Consider the following 24,288-nt stretch of genomic DNA (forward strand, 5'->3'; position numbering starts at 1 on the left):
CATGATCTTGGACTTTTTGGAAATGGGAGAGAAAGATCTACAACTTTTATGTTAAACAAAATTTCATTTGAAGCTTTCTTGATGATGTAATATTAAGTTGAAGTTGGTCTAAAATCTTTCCATTTTTGGAAAGTTCAAATTATAGGTCACTTGCTATTTTTGGAAATTCTTGACCTGACTTCAAATTCTTCAATGTGAGTGTTTGAAATGTCAAATGAGACTTGTTTGAACATGAATGAACTATTTATAATCACTTCCCACCTCCAAATCCACAGTTGACTTTGCAGTTGACTTTCTAGGTCTTCAGATGACCTGAGAATGTTCTGATGAAATTCAAGCCTTTATCACTTGGGATTTTGCTTCAAAATGAGAAACATGCACTGCCTTACCATCTTTTTAACCTATATATCCCATTATACCACTCTTTGAAAAATATATACCAAAATACCATGTTTTGAGAAATCTTCAACACACAGCCGCCAATCCATTGGGCGATTGAGTGTAAAAAATTAATGGACCGCCCATTCATTTGGAGGCTGTGTTGAAAACGTAATTTTTTTTTCCAAAACCAACATTATATGTAATATATTAATATTTAGTATTATTACATTATTAATTAAATTATTATTGATTTTGTATTAATGATTTTGATTTTTCAGTAATCAACATTATTATTAAAATTATTTATTATTAATGATTTTGTAAAATTAATTATTATTAATAAATTTTGTAGATAAAATAATTGTTTAATTTATAACAAAATATGATATATGTTACAATTAATATTGATTTAATATAAATTTCTATTATTAATAAATATTATACATAATAATTTTTTTTTAGTAAAATAAAATATTATTAATAAGTTGGGTAGATAAAATGTTTGTTTAAATTAAAATAAATATAATATAATTTATAATTAATTTTGATTTAGTATAAGTTTCTATTATTAATAAATATTGTATAAACTTATATAAACTTATAAGAAATATTAATTTAGTAAAATTATAAGAAATATTAATTTAGTAAAATTATTTCTTATAAATTAAAGTTGTAGGTAATAAATATTTATTTATAAATATATAAATAAGTAAATTGCATATAAATTAGAAAAAGCGATAAAAATAAATACAAGGAATTTTTTATTTATTGATATAATAACAAGAAAATTACAATGAACCCCACTTAACCATGATTTTGACCGGGACGTAGTAAGCGGTGACCAGTTCCACATGAAGGAGCAAAACCTAATCGAGTAGACCTTCTTTGTGGAACTCGGTTCTCACCCTGATCAACATTCGAAGGCCCCGCCTCATTTGTTGGATTTATGAAGTCCTCGAGAGCGTCGTCAGATATGAAGTCTGTCGCACTGCCATAGCTTAATCTGGTTCCCTCGTAATTCCAGTTTGGTTGGGCATATGGGGGCATTGAGGTTTGCATGAAAGGGACGTAGGGTTCTTGTGGTGTTTGGAAGTTGTGCTCTTGTTGGGTAGTTTGTGTGAATGCATATGGATTATGGTGGATGGTGTGTGGTGTATGTGGCTGGGTGTAAGATGTTGAGGGGGTAAAATTTTGGGAGGAGTTATAATGTTGTTGTTGTTGTTGTTGATGGGTGTTGTAGAGGGGTGGGTTAAATGGTTGGTATTGTTGACTATAGTGTTGTGATGGGGTATAAGGTGGTTGGGTTGGGTTGAAAGGTTGTTGGGTATGGTAGGTGTGTTGTTGGGTGTGAGAGGTGGGTTGTTGGGTGTAGGTGGTTGACGGTCCGGTGTGTTGAAAGTTTGAAGGCGCGGGTTGGTTACGAGGATCAAATAACAATCTATTCTGCGATAGATACAAAGTTGACACAGATCTATACCAATCCATGTAACCCCTACTCGGTTTACACTCATCTGGCATTACAAAGCCTTGCAAGACAGTGTTGCGACGATTTTGCCATTGACGACGCTCTTGCTTGTAATGGTCTTTCCAATTAAGGAATTTCCATTGGTCGGATGCTTTACTCGTGTGATACTCCTCCATGCATTTAGGAGAATCCGGGATGTCTTGTTGAATGCCATATTGGAGTTTCACTCTATCGGAGTGATGCATCTCAACTGTAGTGAAGCATATGATAAACGTTGTTGAACTCCACATGTCACTTTCAGTTGGGTCGTCGTCTTCAAGCCCAAGATAGGGTCTCCATACAAACTGTTACATAAATTGGAATGATTAGTATCAGGAATGTGTTGAAGATAAAAAGTAGTAGTTGAGATTGTTATATAGTACATCAGTCGGTTCGAAATGATCGAAGAACGCCCGGTAACCAGGAGCACAATGATGGGGGGGTCTTTTCATAATTCATGCCATATGCAGACCACCTAAAAAAATAGTCATTAGAGATGAGGCAAGAAAAAGAAACTTTTAAAAAAATAAAAGCATTTAAACTTACTTGGTTGCATATGGAAATTGGAAAGGGTTGGGATTTATTGGTGCCAGTGTTGGCATTCTGGACCACCCCCAAGCCTGAAGTAGTACTCCACAGCCAGCAAAATTATTCACATTTTTTTTAGCACACCTACACAAATTTCGGTATAGATGTGCCAAAGTTGCAGCCCCCCAACTGTACCTACATATTTTATCTAAGTTCTCTAATAATGGTAGAAATTGAATATGTACAGTATTACCGTTAGTATCTGCAAACAACAAGCTACCAAAAAGCAATAAAATATACATTCTAGTTTTTCTAAGTTTGTCTTCGATGCTGGAATTCTGGTTTAATTCAAGAGCGTCGTAGTTTTCCTTAAGCCATGTCATCTTAATGCTTTGGCCTTTTCTATCCGAGTCTGTCAACTCTACCCCTAATAGTTCTTGAGCCTTAGAGTAGGCCACATTAGTCTGCCCTACTACCACCAAGCCATCAACACGTAATCCTAATAACATATGGACATCCTCCAGAGTGATAGTGCATTCACCGGTTGGGAGATGGAACGTGTGTGTTTCGGGTCTCCACCTCTCGCATAAGGCAAGAATAAATTTTCTATCAACACCGTAGGATGTTATGTTAATAACATGACCAAATCCTGCTTGTAATAAGTATGGTCGGATCATTTTGTCAGGGTTGATGTGCACATGCGAACGTGTTCGGAAAGATTTTTCATCCTACAAATAAAATTAGAGAAGTTATAGAAAACGTTACAAACACCATGAAGTAAACTACCGAAACGTTAAGAAAAAATAAAACTTACGTAACTGTAAGACCCCAATTTTGGCCCTAAGATCCCTCATGGCCCACATCATATCATATCATGGCCTCAAGGATCAATGTATACCCTAGATTCCCTCCTAGTGGGTGGGATACCTTGTGAGTGTGTTTCTTGATCACCAAGCATGTATTGCGTTTGTATATCATTGCTTTTCATATGTTTACTAACCAAAAGTACAAAAATATTGTCATCTAACCATGTTGCTTGCAGATGAAGCTAGCTAGGTCAATACAGTCAAATCAGGCATTGAGCAATTGATGGTGACCATTCTTGAAGAATTTGGACACCATGATCATTCATAAATAGTTCATATAACTTGTGATATCATTTGGAACCAAGATCCCATGAAAAAGAGGCTTGGAATTCATCAGAACATGGCCCAGTCAAGAAAAGTCAACAAAAGTCAACTGTGGTCAACTGTGCATTTAATCAGGATTTGATGATTGGAATTGATTGGAAAAAGTCTCATTCATGTCTATATAAACCTCATTTGGCATTTCAAAGACCAAGGTTGAAGGAATTGAAGTCAGACAGAAAGTTTCCCAAAATGGCAAGTGGACCTGTAATCTCAGCTGCCCAAAGTGGAAAGTTTTTCCCCTCAAATTTACATCATGATACGAGCTTCAAATCAAATTTTGTCCAACATGAAAGTTGAAGATCTTGTTCTCACCATTCCAAAAAGTCCAAGAACTTGAAAATCCCATGTATGGTTGTCAAGATATGGCTCAGTGAATTTCAAAAAAGACCCGTAATCAGGAGGGCATAATTTCCACATGGATTGTCCAAATTGCAAGTTCTTTATATGCACAAACTCCATTTGACATGTACTTTCATGGTGCATAATTGGATTTCTTCAAAATTGCTCAATGCAAAAGCTCATTTTTGAAGTGAACTAATTAAAAGTGAGGGGCAAAATGGTCCAAAATGCAAAATAGGAGGAATTTGGACATGAGACCTATGCCATTAGCTTCCAAATGATATTTGCAACATGTCCAAAGGGAGAAATTGCTGCTGAAATGCTTCTAAGGATTAAAAGGAAAAAAGGCCAAATGCACACATAAACTCCATTTTCACTAATCCCTTTTTTTGCTAATTATGATTAAAGTGGGATTATGAGCATCATATATAAACTTAATCTCTAACAGAATCAAGGGACTAATCATAATTCACCAATCTAACAGAAAAATCAAAAAGCCAAAACCCTCCAATCCTCTCATTTTCTCTCCAATTCTTCATCAAGAATTTTTGCACCAATTCATCAACCTTCACTGATTTTGTGTTAATTCTTTGCAAATCCATCATCTATAGGTCTGGTATAATTGCTGTTTGCAGGAATTGAGTGAAAATCAAGCAAGAAATCGCAGCTGCTACAAGGTGTTCTTCCATATCAGTCAACAATATCTGGCGATTCGAGCGTGTTCGAGCTGGATTAGCTTCATCTTGCACCTTCCACAACGATCATCTTCATCTGTTTCTGCGATTTGAGGCTCAATACGCACAGATTCCATCACTGCATTCAAGAAGGTGAAAGATTCGATCGTCACCATTTCACAAATTTTGTTGTGGTTATTGTAGAGTACTGATTGTAGATCATGTAGCAACTCGTAGAATTGCAAATTGTTAAGAATTGATCGAGTAATCTGTGATTCAAGATCTGACGCGATTTCTTCTTTCGCTCGATTCGTTTCAAACATTAATCTCTGGACGAAATCATATGCATATTCGTAATCCTGAGTTCACACCGGTTCGATCGGTATACGATTTATGGATTTTCGCTAAATTTTGTTCTTAACTGAATTTGACATGAAGAACAGTGATGAGCATCCAGATTTTCTGAGAAAAAACCATGCGTAGATCCGCTGCCGTCCGTTTTCAATTTGGATTTGTGTTTTCGCGCGCCGGAGCCAATAGAAGGCTGCCACCTCGGTTTAGTTATGCGCCGCGTTTTGGACTGGGATCCAGTAATTACAGAATTGCCATTTCTGTTCCAATTAATTAATAAAATCCTAATAAATCCTAAATAAATATCTCAAATCTTCAAAAAATCATAAAACACTCAATATTAATCCAAATAATTCGAGACTTTTTTTGTTAATCTCCATTTTTAATCTACTTTTTAATAGATACAAAAAATAAAGTTGTGCTTGGTAGAAATTTTAATTGCCATAGAGATGTTCTCAATGTATGCCATTTTCACATGTCCCACTATTTTAATCATGAAATCACCATGCTAACTCCAAATGAAATGAAATTTTAGGTGTAGATTCTTGACACATTTCTGGAATTTTTGATATAGGATTTGTATTTTTTAGACCTCTGGTCTTTTAGCTATGATTTATTGAACTTGAGTGTGACAAAATGTGACACAAAATGATATGTTGAGTTCCCTGATTTTTTTGCCATGCTTCCCCTTGGCCTATGGCCTTGATTTTTTGCATGTAGCACATTTGATATGTTAACATTCACTATGATTTTTCGTGGATTTTTATAATCCATTTCCTAATTGATTAGAATTTTTGCTTGCTGCCTAGCATTTTAGGGCTTTACTTGTGTAACCTTTTGTATATATGTTGCCAAATCCACATCCTTAACCCTATGGACATGAAAATTGGTGGAGTAGTCCTTGACATGTGTATCTTTCATTTAGCCTTGGTCCCATACATTTACCATTTAACATCACTGATTATCATTTAATTGAAGTTAGCATACATTTTTGGACTTCATTTGATTGTGTTTTTGCATGCTTTGACATGTTGAATTAATTCCCATAGTTCCTTTTATCCAAATTGCTTGAAAATTGACATGTAGCTCATTGAATGTCCTCTGTTTAGGATCTAATTTTTGTGGAATTTTTTGATACATTTTGGTATTTGTTTGAGTTTGATCTTGCTGGTTGCTCACATGTGATTTACATTTGCTTCCTTTGCCTTACATGGTGCATAAATTGAAATAGGGGCATGGTTTGGATTTGGGACCAATTGGGATCCCTTTGTAATTGAAATATCTTGGTTTTGATTATGATTTGCTTGCTGTTTTAGGATTTTTCCATCCTTTGGACCCTAGGCTTGGCCTAGTGGTCTTGTTACTTATGTTTGAGCTTGACTTTGACTTTTCAGGTTAAAAAGCTAATGCCTTAAGGAGGTTGATGCATAATTGAGTTGAAATCATTTGACTAATTTTTTGTTTTGTAGGGCTTGGTCCACTTGACCCTTGTGCCATGCACATGTTGCACATTATTGTTTGATTGTACATTGGTTGATTCTTATGTTATTGTTTTGTTTATGTTGGGATGCTGATCATTTTTGACTGATTCCAGGTACCCTTAGTTGCTCAGTTCTCTTAAGAACTTGCATTGCTTTGCTTATAAGCAATTGGCATTGAGGTATAGCACCTTCTTCTTCATGTAGTCTGGAGACCCGGCCTGTTATTTGGCCGGGAAAACTGTCTGAAGTCCTCCTTAAGAGGCATTGCTTGTGTGTGTTTATATTTGTCCCAAGCAGGAAAAGTCCTCATTTTGAGGCAATTGGTGGATCAAAGAGATAAGTAGCCTATCTCCCACTATTCTGTGAGTCTTCTCCTTGCTCCCATTACATGGTTGTAGCATTGAGATCCAAACCCAAGATCGATCGAGTCAACAATTGGGGAAAGAGTTCCATCTTTCTGAACTCCCCCACATTCTTATATTTACATGCTCTCTCGGACCTGAGATAGAAGCAATGAGGCACACCCCTCATATCCTTTCATCCGCTTCACCTTAGCCCCTCAATGGCAAGGTTAAGAGCGACATTTACCTATTACAGTGGACTTTCATAGTCAAACCCTTTGATTGAGCCTCTTTGTTTGGCTATAGAGTGTGCTATATGACTATTTGTGATTTATTACCCATTTGTACATGATTGCTTGCTTGCCTTAGTGCATTTACTATCATTCATTGCTCCTTGTAGCATGTCCATTATTTCATACCTATGTGATTTGTTTGCTTGCCCATTGAGGAACCAGTTATAAGTCCCTGTAAGTTGGCATCTGTTCCCATGACATGGAAGGGGTAGAGTGTAAGACCTCATTGGTCACTCATACCCATTGCCTAGTGCATTTATTTGTTGTATGTGAGGATTCATTGTAAGTCCCTGTGATGTGGCATTTGTATTCCTAGGATCATACTGTGGAGGTTAACATAAGTCCAGATGGATTGGCAGTTGACTTCCCTGTTTTGTTTTTTTGTTTTATTCTGATGGAGATTAGTGTAAGTCCATAGAGTGGCTTCTGATATCCTTACTTGTTTTAGGAGACAGGTATAAGACCATTGAGTGGCATCCAGTATCCGCTTTTATTGACTTTCGTCCGTTACCATGTTCATATCATTGCTCATCTGTAGCCTATTCCTAAGGACCCACTTGAATCATCTCCTATATGATTTCAAGAGGTGGACCCTTCTAAGGAGTTTTACATTCCACCATTATCCATTCACCCCATTGTGTCCTACCTTTTCACACATGTTTAAAAAACTTGAAATAAGTGTTGTGCAAACATTCTCACCTTCTTTCCAAATTAGAAACTTGGACCTTAAGTCCATGATTTTTTCCAAACTTCATTTTTGTAAATACTTCATTTTGAATTGACTTTAATCATACTTTGACCCCACTTTGTAAATAATTGCAAATCAATTAACCTCACTCATTCAAATGATTTTGTGGCTTCGTCCATGTTTGTTAAGTTTTCATACATTAGCCATAGGTTTGATTTACCCTAGTTGGTTGATATTAATCTCACCTATTTGTCCTTAGTAGATGAATTGTAAGTCTTCCTTGCCTATTATAGGGTTAACCCCTCTCTGGCAAGTTGAAGCTTTTCTCACATGGTGGACTAGTTGTTATATAAGGTTGAGTTTTCTCCCATGGGTAACGTAAAACCTTAGGGCTTGTGTTTTAAAATGAACTCACTCATGTTTTGGAAATCTTTTAGCCGAACTACGGCGTTTTGATCCTTACCTTTGATGGAAGGTACGTAGGCAACGGGTTCATCCGTTCGAACACAAAAATAATTAATTTGCACATTCTTTCCTCATCATCCCAATCATGTTTGCACAATATGTCAAAAACAAATAAATATTTTTCTTATACAACAAGTGTGAAAAGGGCTCCCTAGGAGTACCTAGGACGCATTGGGTGCCTAACACCTTCCCATTGCGTAATTTACCCCTTACCCCGATCTCTGATCTTTTTCATTAGTTTTCTACGTGTAAAACTTCTTAGGCTTTTGTTCGCTTTTTAGCCAGTCCTTAGGATAAATAAAAGTGCGGTGGCGACTCTATATTCATTGTATGCTTTGCTTATGATTTAACCAATAGATCATATAGCGACGAATACACCGCTACAGAAAAGTGGCGACTCTGCTGGGGATGAAATAAAATCCTTGGTGGTATTGCCTACTTTTCACCCTTGTTGTATGATATTATTATTTGTTATTTGACATATTTTTGTACAATTTGGGATAACTGTATTGATTGTAATGTTTGAATTGCTTGATATACAATTGCTGTTTGCTTTGGTGATCTCTGTGAGATGAGTTCTATACCCGAACTCGAGTGCACTCTAGGATAGGAGAATGGCATAGTCTTGTCGATTGGTGTGGAGTAGTCCTTAGCCAGTTGACTTGCGAGTCCATTCACTTGGTGGAGGTCATGTTGGATTGATAATGTCACACAAGTTATTTGTGGTTAGGCATTATTCTTTCAATCATGTGCCTTAGAAGCCAAGGACCTTAGTTTACCAAACCCATCTTGGCCTATTTTTAGGATGTAGTGCGGAGGTCGTTCAGATGTAAGATCTGATGCGATTGTTACGCGATGCTACACTCATAAGAGTCTCTCTTGAGAATATTTTTGGAATACGAGTATTCGTTCTTCCGATAATATCCGAAAGATGGAACGATGATTATGGGAACCTCTGATAGAACATGTCTGGCAGGTTTAAACCCTAGTACACTCCCTTTGGGTGGTTCTTAACCAAGACTCCATGCTCGTGACTCTTAGCAAACCCGTGATTCATGGTTGAGTCGTTCAGACACCGTTAATATCAATGGATCCCGGATCAGGTGTAAAAACCTAAAATCCACCAAAGCGGCTGGTTGATATTAAGGGTGTTCGAGCCGGTTCATGTACCGTTAATATCAATGGAACTTGGGTGTCGATAAGGTGAAAAACCTAAATCCACCAAAATGGATGATTGATATTAGGGATACATTGAGCTTTCCCATGACCTTTGTTTGGTGTGCTTTGCTTGATCCTTGAGTGTGATTGTTGCATTCATGCATTCACGCATTCATCCGCATCCATATCATCAGATAAAAAGAAAATTTTCAAGGAACTCAAAGGAGTTTATTTGCAAAAAATTCTTAAACATCAAAAAACCGGGAAAATTTTTTCACCTGATATATCTGATGAGATATTCTCATACATGATCAAAATGTTAAATATTTCAAAGTTTGCAAATAAAACCCTCGAGTTTCTTTGATATAAAAACAAGCATATGCACAAACACTTCATGCATCATTTGCATAAGCAGGTGTTTTGTTCCGGTCTCCCGTCCTGTGGTCTGACCCTGCGATCTTCATTTATTTTGAAGACGCATTTCACCGGTATTATACCAGAGCCAACTCTGCCAGATTGATGGACCGTTTTGGGCAAGAGAATTGTGAACTCAAGGAGGAATTTTCCCGACTGAGTGCTTTTGATGGATTAAATCCCGGGCTGGCATTGGCTACTGTTCTGGGGCATATGATAAGCAACCTGAAGAAGCTACTGCTATCTTAGAAGAGGATACAGAGGATTTGAATAACCTCGTTATTCCTGGTGGTGTCTGCCACAATTGGGTCGCTGTAGATGTTCCTACGGTCATCCATAAGTCAGAGTAATATGCTCACTTTGTTTAAAACCCTTCTCCCACGCCAAAAGGAGAAGTGATGACATTGTTGGCAACATTTAAAACAATGGTGTTTTCATTCAATTAATGCATTGTTAAACATTTGTTTTTCCATTTGTTTTCACTTTTTGCTTTTGCATGAAGTCGGTGATCACAAAAAACCTGAAAAACAAGAAAACAGCTTTTTCGTCTGCATAAATGATTTGCTTGTTTAAATACAAAGGCTTTCCATTATCCAGAATCATTGTGCAGGGATTTCTAAACCCATTGAACATAATGATCCAACGCCATCTCCCAATCTTGAATTCTTTGTATTCGAAGCCGAGGAAGATGATGTTGAAGGGGATTCCTGATGAGATTACCCGCCTTCTTGAGCACGAAAGAAGCTCATTCAGCTGTATCATGAGAATCAGCAAAACAGTCAAACTGGGGCATTACCAATGTAATGTAAAAAAAAAAAAACAAGAGAAGAGGGTGAAAAATCAAAGCAAAAGCAAAAATCAGAAAAAAAAAATTTCAAATAGAAAAAAGAATAAAAGAAGCCTGATACCCTCAAGTCCCTAGTTGACTGATGCTGAATGGATTCAAGAATCGTTATGACCAGTTGAATGTGATCGAAGAGAAGAGATTAACTGCCATGTGCCATGGTCAGTTATATAAACAGAGAATGAAGAAAGCATTCGATAAGAAGGTCAAGCCTCGTATGTTCCGAGAAGGAGACCTTGTGCTCAAGAAAGTTTTGTCTTTCGTGCCCGATTCCAGGGGCAAGTGGACTCCAAACTACGAGGGTCCATATGTTGTTAAGAGAGCCTTTTCAGGCGGAGCTTTGATGCTTACAACAATGGATGGGGAGGATTTCACTCGTCCTGTGAATTCAGATGCAGTTAAGAGATACTTTGCCTAAAAAAAAAAGTATATGCAAATGAGAAAACAGAATACCTCGCTAAGTTGAAAACCCGAAAGGGCGGCTTAGGCAAAAATGAGCGTCTCGGTGGAAAACCTGCAAGGGTAATCCAGGCAAAAGTTAGAGACTTGATAAAAAAGCATATTTGCATCCCGCTAGATTGAGTACCTCACCCTGGGGCAATCTAGGCAAAAATTAGGGACTCAGGCAAGTAAACTGCATCCTGACAAGACTTTCTGTTCACCAGCCGTCTTTTCGTCAGAAGATTCTCGATTCGTCGTCAACTGAAGCTCCGAATACATCGAGATTCAAATTGGTAGAGAAAGGATCATTATGTTCAATGTAGCCCTCTTCCAATATATATCACTGATTTCAAATTTGTACAGATCTATGGAGTCTTGCCATTTGCAGACTACCATTCCATCAAATAAATTTGAGCTTTTATCCAATTATTTGCACTCTTATTTGTTTCAATTCAACAAATGTTTTGCATGTTTTAATTGATAAAATATCATTGTTTTAAAAACAAAATTTTTCAAAATTATTGTTTTAAACAAAGTGAACATTCACAATGATAAAAGGATACTCAAAGAATTTCTCAGTGCTCTCCCAAGGGTGGCATGGTTTCCAATAGGTAGGACATTTGTTCATACTCCTGGTTTGGTTTGTATCCTTCTTCTCCAGATTTGGTTGTTGGGGTTGTTCCCCAAGCAGAGATTTGGTTGATGGGGTTGTTCCCTAAGCAGAGCTTCTGTGGATTTTGACTCCCCGAAGCAGAGTGGTGTATTGAAGACTCAGGCTGTCCTCCAGCAGTAGTCTCTCCCCGGCTTGATTGCTCAGCTGTTCAGAAAATTTGTGGTTAGTGGGTTGATATCCCCGTATCCCGTATTTTTTCCCCAAGTGGGTTGCCAGCATAATTGCAAGTCGAGTTGTTGGTGGGGTTGTTCCCCAAGCAGAGTGTTGTTGAAGACTCAGTGTTCTCCAGCAGCAGTTTTCCCCAGCATGGATGATTTCCTTGTGGAAGATTCGGCGGTTGATGGTTGGCCACCTTGGTGCCTCGCCACTTTCTCCAGTGGGACGCTATCCCCAGACTTTATTTGTATCCTTGGCACAGTAGAGCTGTTATTGATATCCCTATCGAAGTCGCGAGCAGAGTTGTTGTCAATCTCCCCAGCGCAGTTGCCAGCGGATTTGTCTGTTTTCTCAGTACGGTCGCTTTCCTTTTGGAAGACTCGGTAAGTCAGTGGTTTGATACCCGGTACTCTACCTTTTCCCCGGCAAAGTCGTCAGTGGAGGTGTTTACTTTCCCTCTATCAGAATGGTTGATCTCCTCAGCAGAGCAGGATTTATTTTCCTACTCAGTGGTTAATTGGGTTGATATCCCCGTATTTTCATCCAACTTTCTCCAGCATTTGTCTGCAGAGCGGTTGTTGTGGCAGTATTGCCTGTTGAACCTCTTTCAATCCCCGGTATGGTCGGTTGATAGCTCCGTCATCCAGAGATTGTATTGATTTCCCGATTACTCTTCGATCCTCAGTAGAGCGGATTTTGTTGTAGAATCTGCCGATGTGATCCGTCAGATGTGTGTTCGCCCCGAATAGAGTGGTTTGTTGCAGAATCTACTTGTTTGGTGCTTTCTTTCCTCAGTGGGTTGTTCCCCAAGAGAGTAGCTGACAGTATCCCCAGTAGAGTTGCTTGTGCAGCCAAACGCTATCCGGTGACCTTTGCTCCCTCAGTGGGTTGTTCCCCAATGGAGTTATGTTGGATCCGTTTCCATAGCGGTGTTTGCTAGGATCCCTTGCAGGATGTTGAGATGTTCTCTTGTTCCCCGACAGATTTGTCTTTGTGGCTTTTTGCCCATTGTGACTTTCTGTGCCATAGTTGGGATGATCGCTGATCCATTGCTCAGATTTGGTATTCTCCAGATATCCCTGATTCTTTTGCTTCTGCTTCCCAGCAGTACCCGCAGATCTTTGCTTTATAGCATGTAGATCTCCAGCAGAATTGGCTTTCCAGTTGGTTTTCCCCTGGAAGTGTAATACCGGACGTTTGATTCCTGGACCTGTTGTGTTAGAAATGTCTGTTTTGTCAGCATTCATCAAACATAAATCACGCATATTCATGCATATTCATAAAACATTCAGATATTCATGTTGCATTTTTTGCCATATATCCTTTGTTTGTTGTTCCCTGCTACGGTGATATAGATCCTTATAGATCTCCCTAAGCAGATGTCGGGTGTTAAATCTCTCCATATAGAGTCAGCCCATAAGCAGAAAGTGTCTGTCTGTCCTTCTGCAGTTCCCCACTGAGATATACCCTCGTGGATGACGGTTTCTTCCGTTTCCTCCCAACACATATATTGGGATGAAGGTTCCTACTTGAGTTATATCCTCATTAGGACGTGTCTTGATTCAGTCTGTCTTTTCGGATCTTTCCCGAATTGACGTTTGTCGTCTGTTTCTTGTGCTTCCCTGTGGTGATTTTTATCCCCAGCGGAGTTTCGGGCCTCTACCCTTATACCGGTAGTTGTAAGTCCCATTGTTCCTTGTCCTCTTGGCGGAATTTGTGGTTATATACCTTTCATTCCTCCGCAAGAGTCGATTCTGGCCTCTACCCTTATACCGGTAGTTGTAAGTCCTATTCTCCTGGCTTTCTTGGCAGAACTTGTGGTTATATACCTTGTAGTCCCCGGCCAGAGTTGTTGGTTTTCTACCTGGTAGTCGGTAGTCGTAAATCCTAATTCCCTACTCTCCAACAGAGTTTGTGGTCTGTTATAAACCTCATTTTTGGTTTCTCGTGCGGATTCGTGATTTATTCTATCCCCACGCAGAGTTTTTGGGTTTCTACCCCGTATTCGGTAGATGTAAACCCTAATTGGTGGTTATCCTCACCAAAGTGTTGGCTTCTACCCCGTATTTGGTAGTTGTGAGTCCCATCTTTTTTCCCCTAGCAGTGGTAACCTTCGTGGTTCGATCTGTTTGTTGGTGAATTTTTCTGTTGTTGTGGTTTTATTCCCTAACAGAGTTGGTATCTCCCTGCGGTGATTTGTATCCCCAGTAGAGTTTGTGGTATTCTACCCCGTATTCGGTAGTTGTAAATCCTATGACGCTGTGATTTTTCTCTCCAGCGGAGTGGTATCTTATGATACATTCGGATAATTGCCGGTTGCTAGCAATTTTATCCTCAGCTGAGTCTTTGGTTTCTTACCCAGTAGTCGGTATTGTTAAACCCCTTGTTTCCTCAGCTAGATTTGTGGTCTTCTGCCCTGTATTCGGTAGATGTAAACCCTAATCTCTTTGTGGTTATCTTCATTCAATATTCGATGTTGATATATCCTCCCTGCCTTGGGTAGTTGCTCTTGAGTAAGCACTTGTTTTCCCAGCAGTCTCCTGGATCATTGCCGGATGCTTGCAATGTTATCCTTTTGAAGTCTCCAGTGGGTCTTTTCACCGTTTGCTAGTGATTTGTTCCCCGGATCGTTGATTGTTTATCAATGTATCCCCAGTGTTGCGGATAATTGCCGGATGCTTGCAATTAATCCCCAGTGAGTCTTTCATTTACCCTTTTGTTGGTAATGTTGTTACTCCCTTTGATTGGTCATCATTATATGCCTGTTGGTATCCCGATGCCTTTCTTTTCGGTCGATTTATCCTTTATTAACCCTTATACCGGTTGTGGATAATCTTCCATGCGAGTATACTATCCACGTTCTGACGGTAATGGATAATATATCTCATGCACTCTTCAGTTGAAGCCTTTGTGTTTCCCTGGTCGAGTAAGATTCGTTATTTCCCTTTGCGGAGTCGAATATTCTTGTTGTTGGATAATTGCCGGATGCTTGCAATTTATCCCCTTGAGTTGTCTTTCGTTTACCCGGATGCTTGGTAACGATTGTCTCTCTTTTTGGTTAGTCACCTATTATATACTTCGGTATCTCTGGTGTCTCTTCCTTTCGAGTATATTATTCACGGTCTGCCGGTAATGAATAATATGTCTCATGCGCTCTTTAGTTGGAATCCTTTGTTGATTTTCCCCAGCTGAGCAAGATTCGTATTCTTTGTAGAATCGAATATCCATCCTTTAACCAGTTGTGTTTCGGATGTGTGTTTTGGCATATATACCAATTCACGTTTGCGGTAGATCACCTATTATATACTTCGGTATCTCTGGCGTTTCTTACCATGCGAGTTTATTATCTACGTTCTGACGGTAATAGATAATATATCTCATGCGAGTATTCTTGTCCACGGTCTGCCGGTAATGGATATTGTATCTCATGCACTCTTTGGGTTTGTGTCCCCAGTTGAGTAAGATTCGCTTTCCTGTTATGGATTCGAATGTCCATCCTGTAAGTTCGATTTGCTTCTTCAAGCCCTCCTTTCGGGTGATGAGTGTCTTGGCATATATACCAATTCACTTCTCGGTCGGTCACCTATTATATACCTTGGTATCCCTGGTGTTCCTTTCTGTTTACTCCCTATTATGACTTTGGTCCCCTGTGGAGTCAGATTTTCCTGAGTTTTGTACCCCTTTGTTGGTCTTTCTCAGAGGTTGGTTGATTGATATCTCTCACCCTTATACCGGTCTTAGATATTCATTCTTCCTGAGTTTGTTACCCTTATACCGGTGACACCTCATTTCTTGTTGCTTTTCCCAGGAGAGTCTCTTTGTTAGACATTCCCCTGTGGAGTTTCCTTTGGTGATTTTTACCCCTTTGCTATATGGGTGTTTATTCCCCAGTATATGCATTTCCCGGCAGGGAGGTTCTATGTGAATCTTTTCCTGATCCGAGTCCGGATTTTCATCCGAAGTATCCTTTATGGATAGCTTGAGTCAGCTTATGTCATTCCAATGGATTTATTTTCCTCAGGAATTCCTTATTCCCCAGTGTGAGTCCTTTGCTTCTCCAGCAAGTTCTCCAGTCCGATGTCTGTTATCCCCACTTGGAGTCGTGTCTAATTCACGCTATGTCAGTTTTGTTTCCCTGATCGAAGTCGTGTCCTGCTCACACATTCTTTCTTCTTACTATCCCCAATAAGAATCTTATTAGAGTCTCTGTTCCTGGTGAGTGTATTACTCCGATGGATCGTCTTTTCTGCTGTGCGAATCATATATTCCCCACAGAATTTGTCTTTTGCATGCATCCATTTGCATCATGAGGTCTCTTAGGGACCAAAATTCGTCTCATTACTATTATTTAAGCCCATTCTACCGCGTCGAGATGAAGATTTCTAAACTTCACTTCTCCGGATAGAATGACCTTAAATAGGGGCATCTGTAAGACCCCAATTTTGGCCCTAAGATCCCTCATGGCCCACATCATATCATATCATGGCCTCAAGGATCAATGTATACCCTAGATTCCCTCCTAGTGGGTGGGATACCTTGTGAGTGTGTTTCTTGATCACCAAGCATGTATTGCGTTTGTATATCATTGCTTTTCATATGTTTACTAACCAAAAGTACAAAAATATTGTCATCTAACCATGTTGCTTGCAGATGAAGCTAGCTAGGTCAATACAGTCAAATCAGGCATTGAGCAATTGATGGTGACCATTCTTGAAGAATTTGGACACCATGATCATTCATAAATAGTTCATATAACTTGTGATATCATTTGGAACCAAGATCCCATGAAAAAGAGGCTTGGAATTCATCAGAACATGGCCCAGTCAAGAAAAGTCAACAAAAGTCAACTGTGGTCAACTGTGCATTTAATCAGGATTTGATGATTGGAATTGATTGGAAAAAGTCTCATTCATGTCTATATAAACCTCATTTGGCATTTCAAAGACCAAGGTTGAAGGAATTGAAGTCAGACAGAAAGTTTCCCAAAATGGCAAGTGGACCTGTAATCTCAGCTGCCCAAAGTGGAAAGTTTTTCCCCTCAAATTTACATCATGATACGAGCTTCAAATCAAATTTTGTCCAACATGAAAGTTGAAGATCTTGTTCTCACCATTCCAAAAAGTCCAAGAACTTGAAAATCCCATGTATGGTTGTCAAGATATGGCTCAGTGAATTTCAAAAAAGACCCGTAATCAGGAGGGCATAATTTCCACATGGATTGTCCAAATTGCAAGTTCTTTATATGCACAAAATCCATTTGACATGTACTTTCATGGTGCATAATTGGATTTCTTCAAAATTGCTCAATGCAAAAGCTCATTTTTGAAGTGAACTAATTAAAAGTGAGGGGCAAAATGGTCCAAAATGCAAAATAGGAGGAATTTGGACATGAGACCTATGCCATTAGCTTCCAAATGATATTTGCAACATGTCCAAAGGGAGAAATTGCTGCTGAAATGCTTCTAAGGATTAAAAGGAAAAAAGGCCAAATGCACACATAAACTCCATTTTCACTAATCCCTTTTTTTGCTAATTATGATTAAAGTGGGATTATGAGCATCATATATAAACTTAATCTCTAACAGAATCAAGGGACTAATCATAATTCACCAATCTAACAGAAAAATCAAAAAGCCAAAACCCTCCAATCCTCTCATTTTCTCTCCAATTCTTCATCAAGAATTTTTGCACCAATTCATCAACCTTCACTGATTTTGTGTTAATTCTTTGCAAATCCATCATCTATAGGTCTGGTATAATTGCTGTTTGCAGGAATTGAGTGAAAATCAAGCAAGAAATCGCAGCTGCTACAAGGTGTTCTTCCATATCAGTCAACAATATCTGGCGATTCGAGCGTGTTCGAGCTGGATTAGCTTCATCTTGCACCTTCCACAACGATCATCTTCATCTGTTTCTGCGATTTGAGGCTCAATACGCACAGATTCCATCACTGCATTCAAGAAGGTGAAAGATTCGATCGTCACCATTTCACAAATTTTGTTGTGGTTATTGTAGAGTACTGATTGTAGATCATGTAGCAACTCGTAGAATTGCAAATTGTTAAGAATTGATCGAGTAATCTGTGATTCAAGATCTGACGCGATTTCTTCTTTCGCTCGATTCGTTTCAAACATTAATCTCTGGACGAAATCATATGCATATTCGTAATCCTGAGTTCACACCGGTTCGATCGGTATACGATTTATGGATTTTCGCTAAATTTTGTTCGTAACTGAATTTGACATGAAGAACAGTGATGAGCATCCAGATTTTCTGAGAAAAAACCATGCGTAGATCCGCTGCCGTCCGTTTTCAATTTGGATTTGTGTTTTCGCGCGCCGGAGCCAATAGAAGGCTGCCACCTCGGTTTAGTTATGCGCCGCGTTTTGGACTGGGATCCAGTAATTACAGAATTGCCATTTCCGTTCCAATTAATTAATAAAATCCTAATAAATCCTAAATAAATATCTCAAATCTTCAAAAAATCATAAAACACTCAATATTAATCCAAATAATTCGAGACTTTTTTTGTTAATCTCCATTTTTAATCTACTTTTTAATAGATACAAAAAATAAAGTTGTGCTTGGTAGAAATTTTAATTGCCATAGAGATGTTCTCAATGTATGCCATTTTCACATGTTCCACTATTTTAATCATGAAATCACCATGCTAACTCCAAATGAAATGAAATTTTAGGTGTAGATTCTTGACACATTTCTGGAATTTTTGATATAGGATTTGTATTTTTTAGACCTCTGGTCTTTTAGCTATGATTTATTGAACTTGAGTGTGACAAAATGTGACACAAAATGATATGTTGAGTTCCCTGATTTTTTTGCCATGCTTCCCCTTGGCCTATGGCCTTGATTTTTTGCATGTAGCACATTTGATATGTTAACATTCACTATGATTTTTCGTGGATTTTTATAATCCATTTCCTAATTGATTAGAATTTTTGCTTGCTGCCTAGCATTTTAGGGCTTTACTTGTGTAACCTTTTGTATATATGTTGCCAAATCCACATCCTTAACCCTATGGACATGAAAATTGGTGGAGTAGTTCTTGACATGTGTATCTTTCATTTAGCCTTGGTCCCATACATTTACCATTTAACATCACTGATTATCATTTAATTGAAGTTAGCATACATTTTTGGACTTCATTTGATTGTGTTTTTGCATGCTTTGACATGTTGAATTAATTCCCATAGTTCCTTTTATCCAAATTGCTTGAAAATTGACATGTAGCTCATTGAATGTCCTCTGTTTAGGATCTAATTTTTGTGGAATTTTTTGATACATTTTGGTATTTGTTTGAGTTTGATCTTGCTGGTTGCTCACATGTGATTTACATTTACTTCCTTTGCCTTACATGGTGCATAAATTGAAATAGGGGCATGGTTTGGATTTGGGACCAATTGGGATCCCTTTGTAATTGAAATATCTTGGTTTTGATTATGATTTGCTTGCTGTTTTAGGATTTTTCCATCCTTTGGACCCTAGGCTTGGCCTAGTGGTCTTGTTACTTATGTTTGAGCTTGACTTTGACTTTTCAGGTTAAAAAGCTAATGCCTTAAGGAGGTTGATGCATAATTGAGTTGAAATCATTTGACTAATTTTTTGTTTTGTAGGGCTTGGTCCACTTGACCCTTGTGCCATGCACATGTTGCACATTATTGTTTGATTGTACATTGGTTGATTCTTATGTTATTGTTTTGTTTATGTTGGGATGCTGATCATTTTTGACTGATTCCAGGTACCCTTAGTTGCTCAGTTCTCTTAAGAACTTGCATTGCTTTGCTTATAAGCAATTGGCATTGAGGTATAGCACCTTCTTCTTCATGTTGTCTGGAGACCCGGCCTGTTATTTGGCCGGGCAAACTGTCTGAAGTCCTCCTTAAGAGGCATTGCTTGTGTGTGTTTATATTTGTCCCAAGCAGGAAAAGTCCTCATTTTGAGGCAATTGGTGGATCAAAGAGATAAGTAGCCTATCTCCCACTATTCTGTGAGTCTTCTCCTTGCTCCCATTACATGGTTGTAGCATTGAGATCCAAACCCAAGATCGATCGAGTCAACAATTGGGGAAAGAGTTCCATCTTTCTGAACTCCCCCACATTCTTATATTTACATGCTCTCTCGGACCTGAGATAGAAGCAATGAGGCACACCCCTCATATCCTTTCATCCGCTTCACCTTAGCCCCTCAATGGCAAGGTTAAGAGCGACATTTACCTATTACAGTGGACTTTCATAGTCAAACCCTTTGATTGAGCCTCTTTGTTTGGCTATAGAGTGTGCTATATGACTATTTGTGATTTATTACCCATTTGTACATGATTGCTTGCTTGCCTTAGTGCATTTACTATCATTCATTGCTCCTTGTAGCATGTCCATTATTTCATACCTATGTGATTTGTTTGCTTGCCCATTGAGGAACCAGTTATAAGTCCCTGTAAGTTGGCATCTGTTCCCATGACATGGAAGGGGTAGAGTGTAAGACCTCATTGGTCACTCATACCCATTGCCTAGTGCATTTATTTGTTGTATGTGAGGATTCATTGTAAGTCCCTGTGATGTGGCATTTGTATTCCTAGGATCATACTGTGGAGGTTAACATAAGTCCAGATGGATTGGCAGTTGACTTCCCTGTTTTGTTTTTTGTTTTATTCTGATGGAGATTAGTGTAAGTCCATAGAGTGGCTTCTGATATCCTTACTTGTTTTAGGAGACAGGTATAAGACCATTGAGTGGCATCCAGTATCCGCTTTTATTGACTTTCGTCCGTTACCATGTTCATATCATTGCTCATCTGTAGCCTATTCCTAAGGACCCACTTGAATCATCTCCTATATGATTTCAAGAGGTGGACCCTTCTAAGGAGTTTTACATTCCACCATTATCCATTCACCCCATTGTGTCCTACCTTTTCACACATGTTTAAAAAACTTGAAATAAGTGTTGTGCAAACATTCTCACCTTCTTTCCAAATTAGAAACTTGGACCTTAAGTCCATGATTTTTTCCAAACTTCATTTTTGTAAATACTTCATTTTGAATTGACTTTAATCATACTTTGACCCCACTTTGTAAATAATTGCAAATCAATTAACCTCACTCATTCAAATGATTTTGTGGCTTCGTCCATGTTTGTTAAGTTTTCATACATTAGCCATAGGTTTGATTTACCCTAGTTGGTTGATATTAATCTCACCTATTTGTCCTTAGTAGATGAATTGTAAGTCTTCCTTGCCTATTATAGGGTTAACCCCTCTCTGGCAAGTTGAAGCTTTTCTCACATGGTGGACTAGTTGTTATATAAGGTTGAGTTTTCTCCCATGGGTAACGTAAAACCTTAGGGCTTGTGTTTTAAAATGAACTCACTCATGTTTTGGAAATCTTTTAGCCGAACTACGGCGTTTTGATCCTTACCTTTGATGGAAGGTACGTAGGCAACGGGTTCATCCGTTCGAACACAAAAATAATTAATTTGCACATTCTTTCCTCATCATCCCAATCATGTTTGCACAATATGTCAAAAACAAATAAATATTTTTCTTATACAACAAGTGTGAAAAGGGCTCCCTAGGAGTACCTAGGACGCATTGGGTGCCTAACACCTTCCCATTGCGTAATTTACCCCTTACCCCGATCTCTGATCTTTTTCATTAGTTTTCTACGTGTAAAACTTCTTAGGCTTTTGTTCGCTTTTTAGCCAGTCCTTAGGATAAATAAAAGTGCGGTGGCGACTCTATATTCATTGTATGCTTTGCTTATGATTTAACCAATAGATCATATAGCGACGAATACACCGCTACAGTAACAAGCAATGTTAGTTGGTGTCCCTCTACGGTGGTAGAAATGCAAGCACTTCCTATATATACAAATGATGACACCATTGTTGCTGGTCAAGTAATGTTCCACCGATTATTTTGGGCATTCCAACCATGCATAAGAGGGTTTGCATATTGTAAACCTCTACTACAAATTGATGGCACCTGGTTATACGGGAAGTACAAGGGGACCCTATTGATGGTAGTGGCACAAGATGGGAATAGTAACATTTTCCCTGTTGCTTTTGCACTTGTTGAAGGTGAGACAGCTGAAGGTTGGGGGTTCTTTCTACAAAACTTGCGAAGGCATGTTGCTCCTCAGCCTGACATGTGTTTGATATCGGACAGACATGCCTCGATTGAAAGTGCTTATAATAATCCAGACAACGGTTGGCAAGATCCACCTTCTGTCCATGTATATTGTATCAGACACATTGCACAAAACTTCATGCGGGAAATCAAGGATAGAAACCTCCGTAAAAAGGTTATTAATATGGGTAAGTTAACATTTTCTACTTGTCTGTCTTACTCAATATAATATTATAACATTAACGCTATTTCTTGATAAACTGTAGGTTATGCTTTAAACCGACCCACGTTTAATTATTACCGAGATGAAATTGCCTCCACTAACGTTGTTGCGCTAAGGTGGGTAGACAACATTCCGGCACAAAAATGGACGAGGGCATTTGACGAGGGTCGGCGCTGGGGTCATATGACAACAAACCTCGTCGAGTCAATGAACTCAGTTTTTAAAGGCACCCGCAATCTACCCATTACAGCATTGGTGAGTGCCACATAGTATAGGATGGCAACGTTGTTCGCTGAAAGGGGTTCACAATGGAGTGCAGTGTTGAACTCTGGCCAACTATTTACAGAAAACTGCATGAAGGTGATGAAGGAAGAAACACTAAAGTCCAACACACATCAGGTGTCAATTTTTGACTACCAGCATCACACTTTCAGTGTAAAAGAGACAATGGACCATGGTGAGGGGAAGCCTATGGGACGTTACAAGGTCAACCTACAAGGTGGTTGGTGTGATTGCGGAAAGTTTCAAGCTTTTCGTGTTCCTTGTTCACATGTTATCGCTGCGTGTTCCAAGATACGCCAGGACGCATACGGTCTTCTGTCCACCGTTTACAAGGTTTCAAACCTATTTGGGGTTTACAGTAATAGTTTCCCAGTGCTGCCATACGATGCATATTGGCCCGTTTTTGAAGGAGATCTACTATGCCATAATCCTAGCATGAGAAGGAACAAGAAAGGTCGCCCAGTAAGCAGGCGTATAAGAACGGAAATGGACACAAATGATACGTTGGAGAGAAAATGCACCTTATGTCGTCTTCATGGTCACAACCGATCTCGATGTCCCAACGCCGGAGCTACTACCGATTAGTTTTTAATTTTCTGGTGAAATGTCAAATATGTTATTTCTTCGTTAATATATATATATATATATATATATATATATATATATATATATATATATATATATATATATATATATATATATATATATATATATATGCTTGGCACAAAGATCTGTCACTAACGTCTTACACTTTTTATATTTAATTAAATAAATACATATATTTGGATAAATACCAAAATAATATTTTTAATTTAAGTTACATAATAATATATTAAATTGTGAAAATACATTTATACACTATCAATACTATATTAAATTATAAATCTTATTTTACATTACTAATAAATTGATATAGTAAATAATATCATATGCATAACTAATAAATTGATATAGTAAATAATATCATTTGTATATTACATTATAAATTTTATCATCATTATCAAATTATAATACAATACTAATTTATATATTTTTAAATAATTTACAAATAATAGTTTACATTATTTAAATAAATAAATACATTTGAACATAATATTTCTACATTATCATCTTTATATAATATAATTACTATATTAATTTTCAATTTTTAATTTAGGTAACATCATAATATATTAAACTTCTAAATTAAAATTTTTAATTTCCATAACTAATTAATTGATATCTTTAATAATATTATTTATATATCAAGTTATAATTTTTATCATTAATGATTTATTTTCTATTTTAAAAATATAAATAATAAATATACATAATTAATGATTTATTACGCTATATTTATGGAACGAAATAAATTTCCATTTCCTACACAGCCGCCCTTTCATTGGGCGGTCCTTCTTTAAATTTTTCAATATACACACAACCGCCCTTTCATTGGGCGGTCCCTTATCACTTTTCAACAGGGTTGCCCTTTCATTGGGCGGCTCTTATAGGATTCCAATTTTTTTTTTGAACGAATGGTAGTTTGGGAAATAGGGAGTGAATCGATGGTAGATTGGAATATATTTCTTTAAAACATGGTATTACTGTAAAAAATTCTCAAAATGACATCATAGCTCATATGAACTCTTGTGAATGATTGTGGGGTCCAAATCTCAAGAATGACCACCATCTATTTCTCAATGAATGCTTTTAATTTGCCTTGACCTGTTAATGCTTCATCTGCAA

At 37.9% G+C, this 24,288-nt stretch overlaps 1 protein-coding gene across 1 annotated transcript; it reads left to right on the forward strand.

Moving 5' to 3' along the window:
* Positions 1–22,557: 22,557 nt before the first annotated feature.
* On the forward strand, positions 22,558–23,148 carry LOC127137427 (uncharacterized). The gene has a single exon (XM_051063889.1). The coding sequence runs from the start codon at positions 22,558–22,560 to the stop codon at positions 23,146–23,148; it is 591 nt and encodes a 196-aa protein (XP_050919846.1).
* The last annotated feature ends 1,140 nt before the right edge of the window (positions 23,149–24,288 follow it).

This window comes from Lathyrus oleraceus, chromosome 4, assembly GCF_024323335.1.
Source record: "Lathyrus oleraceus cultivar Zhongwan6 chromosome 4, CAAS_Psat_ZW6_1.0, whole genome shotgun sequence".
NCBI lineage: Eukaryota > Viridiplantae > Streptophyta > Magnoliopsida > Fabales > Fabaceae > Lathyrus > Lathyrus oleraceus.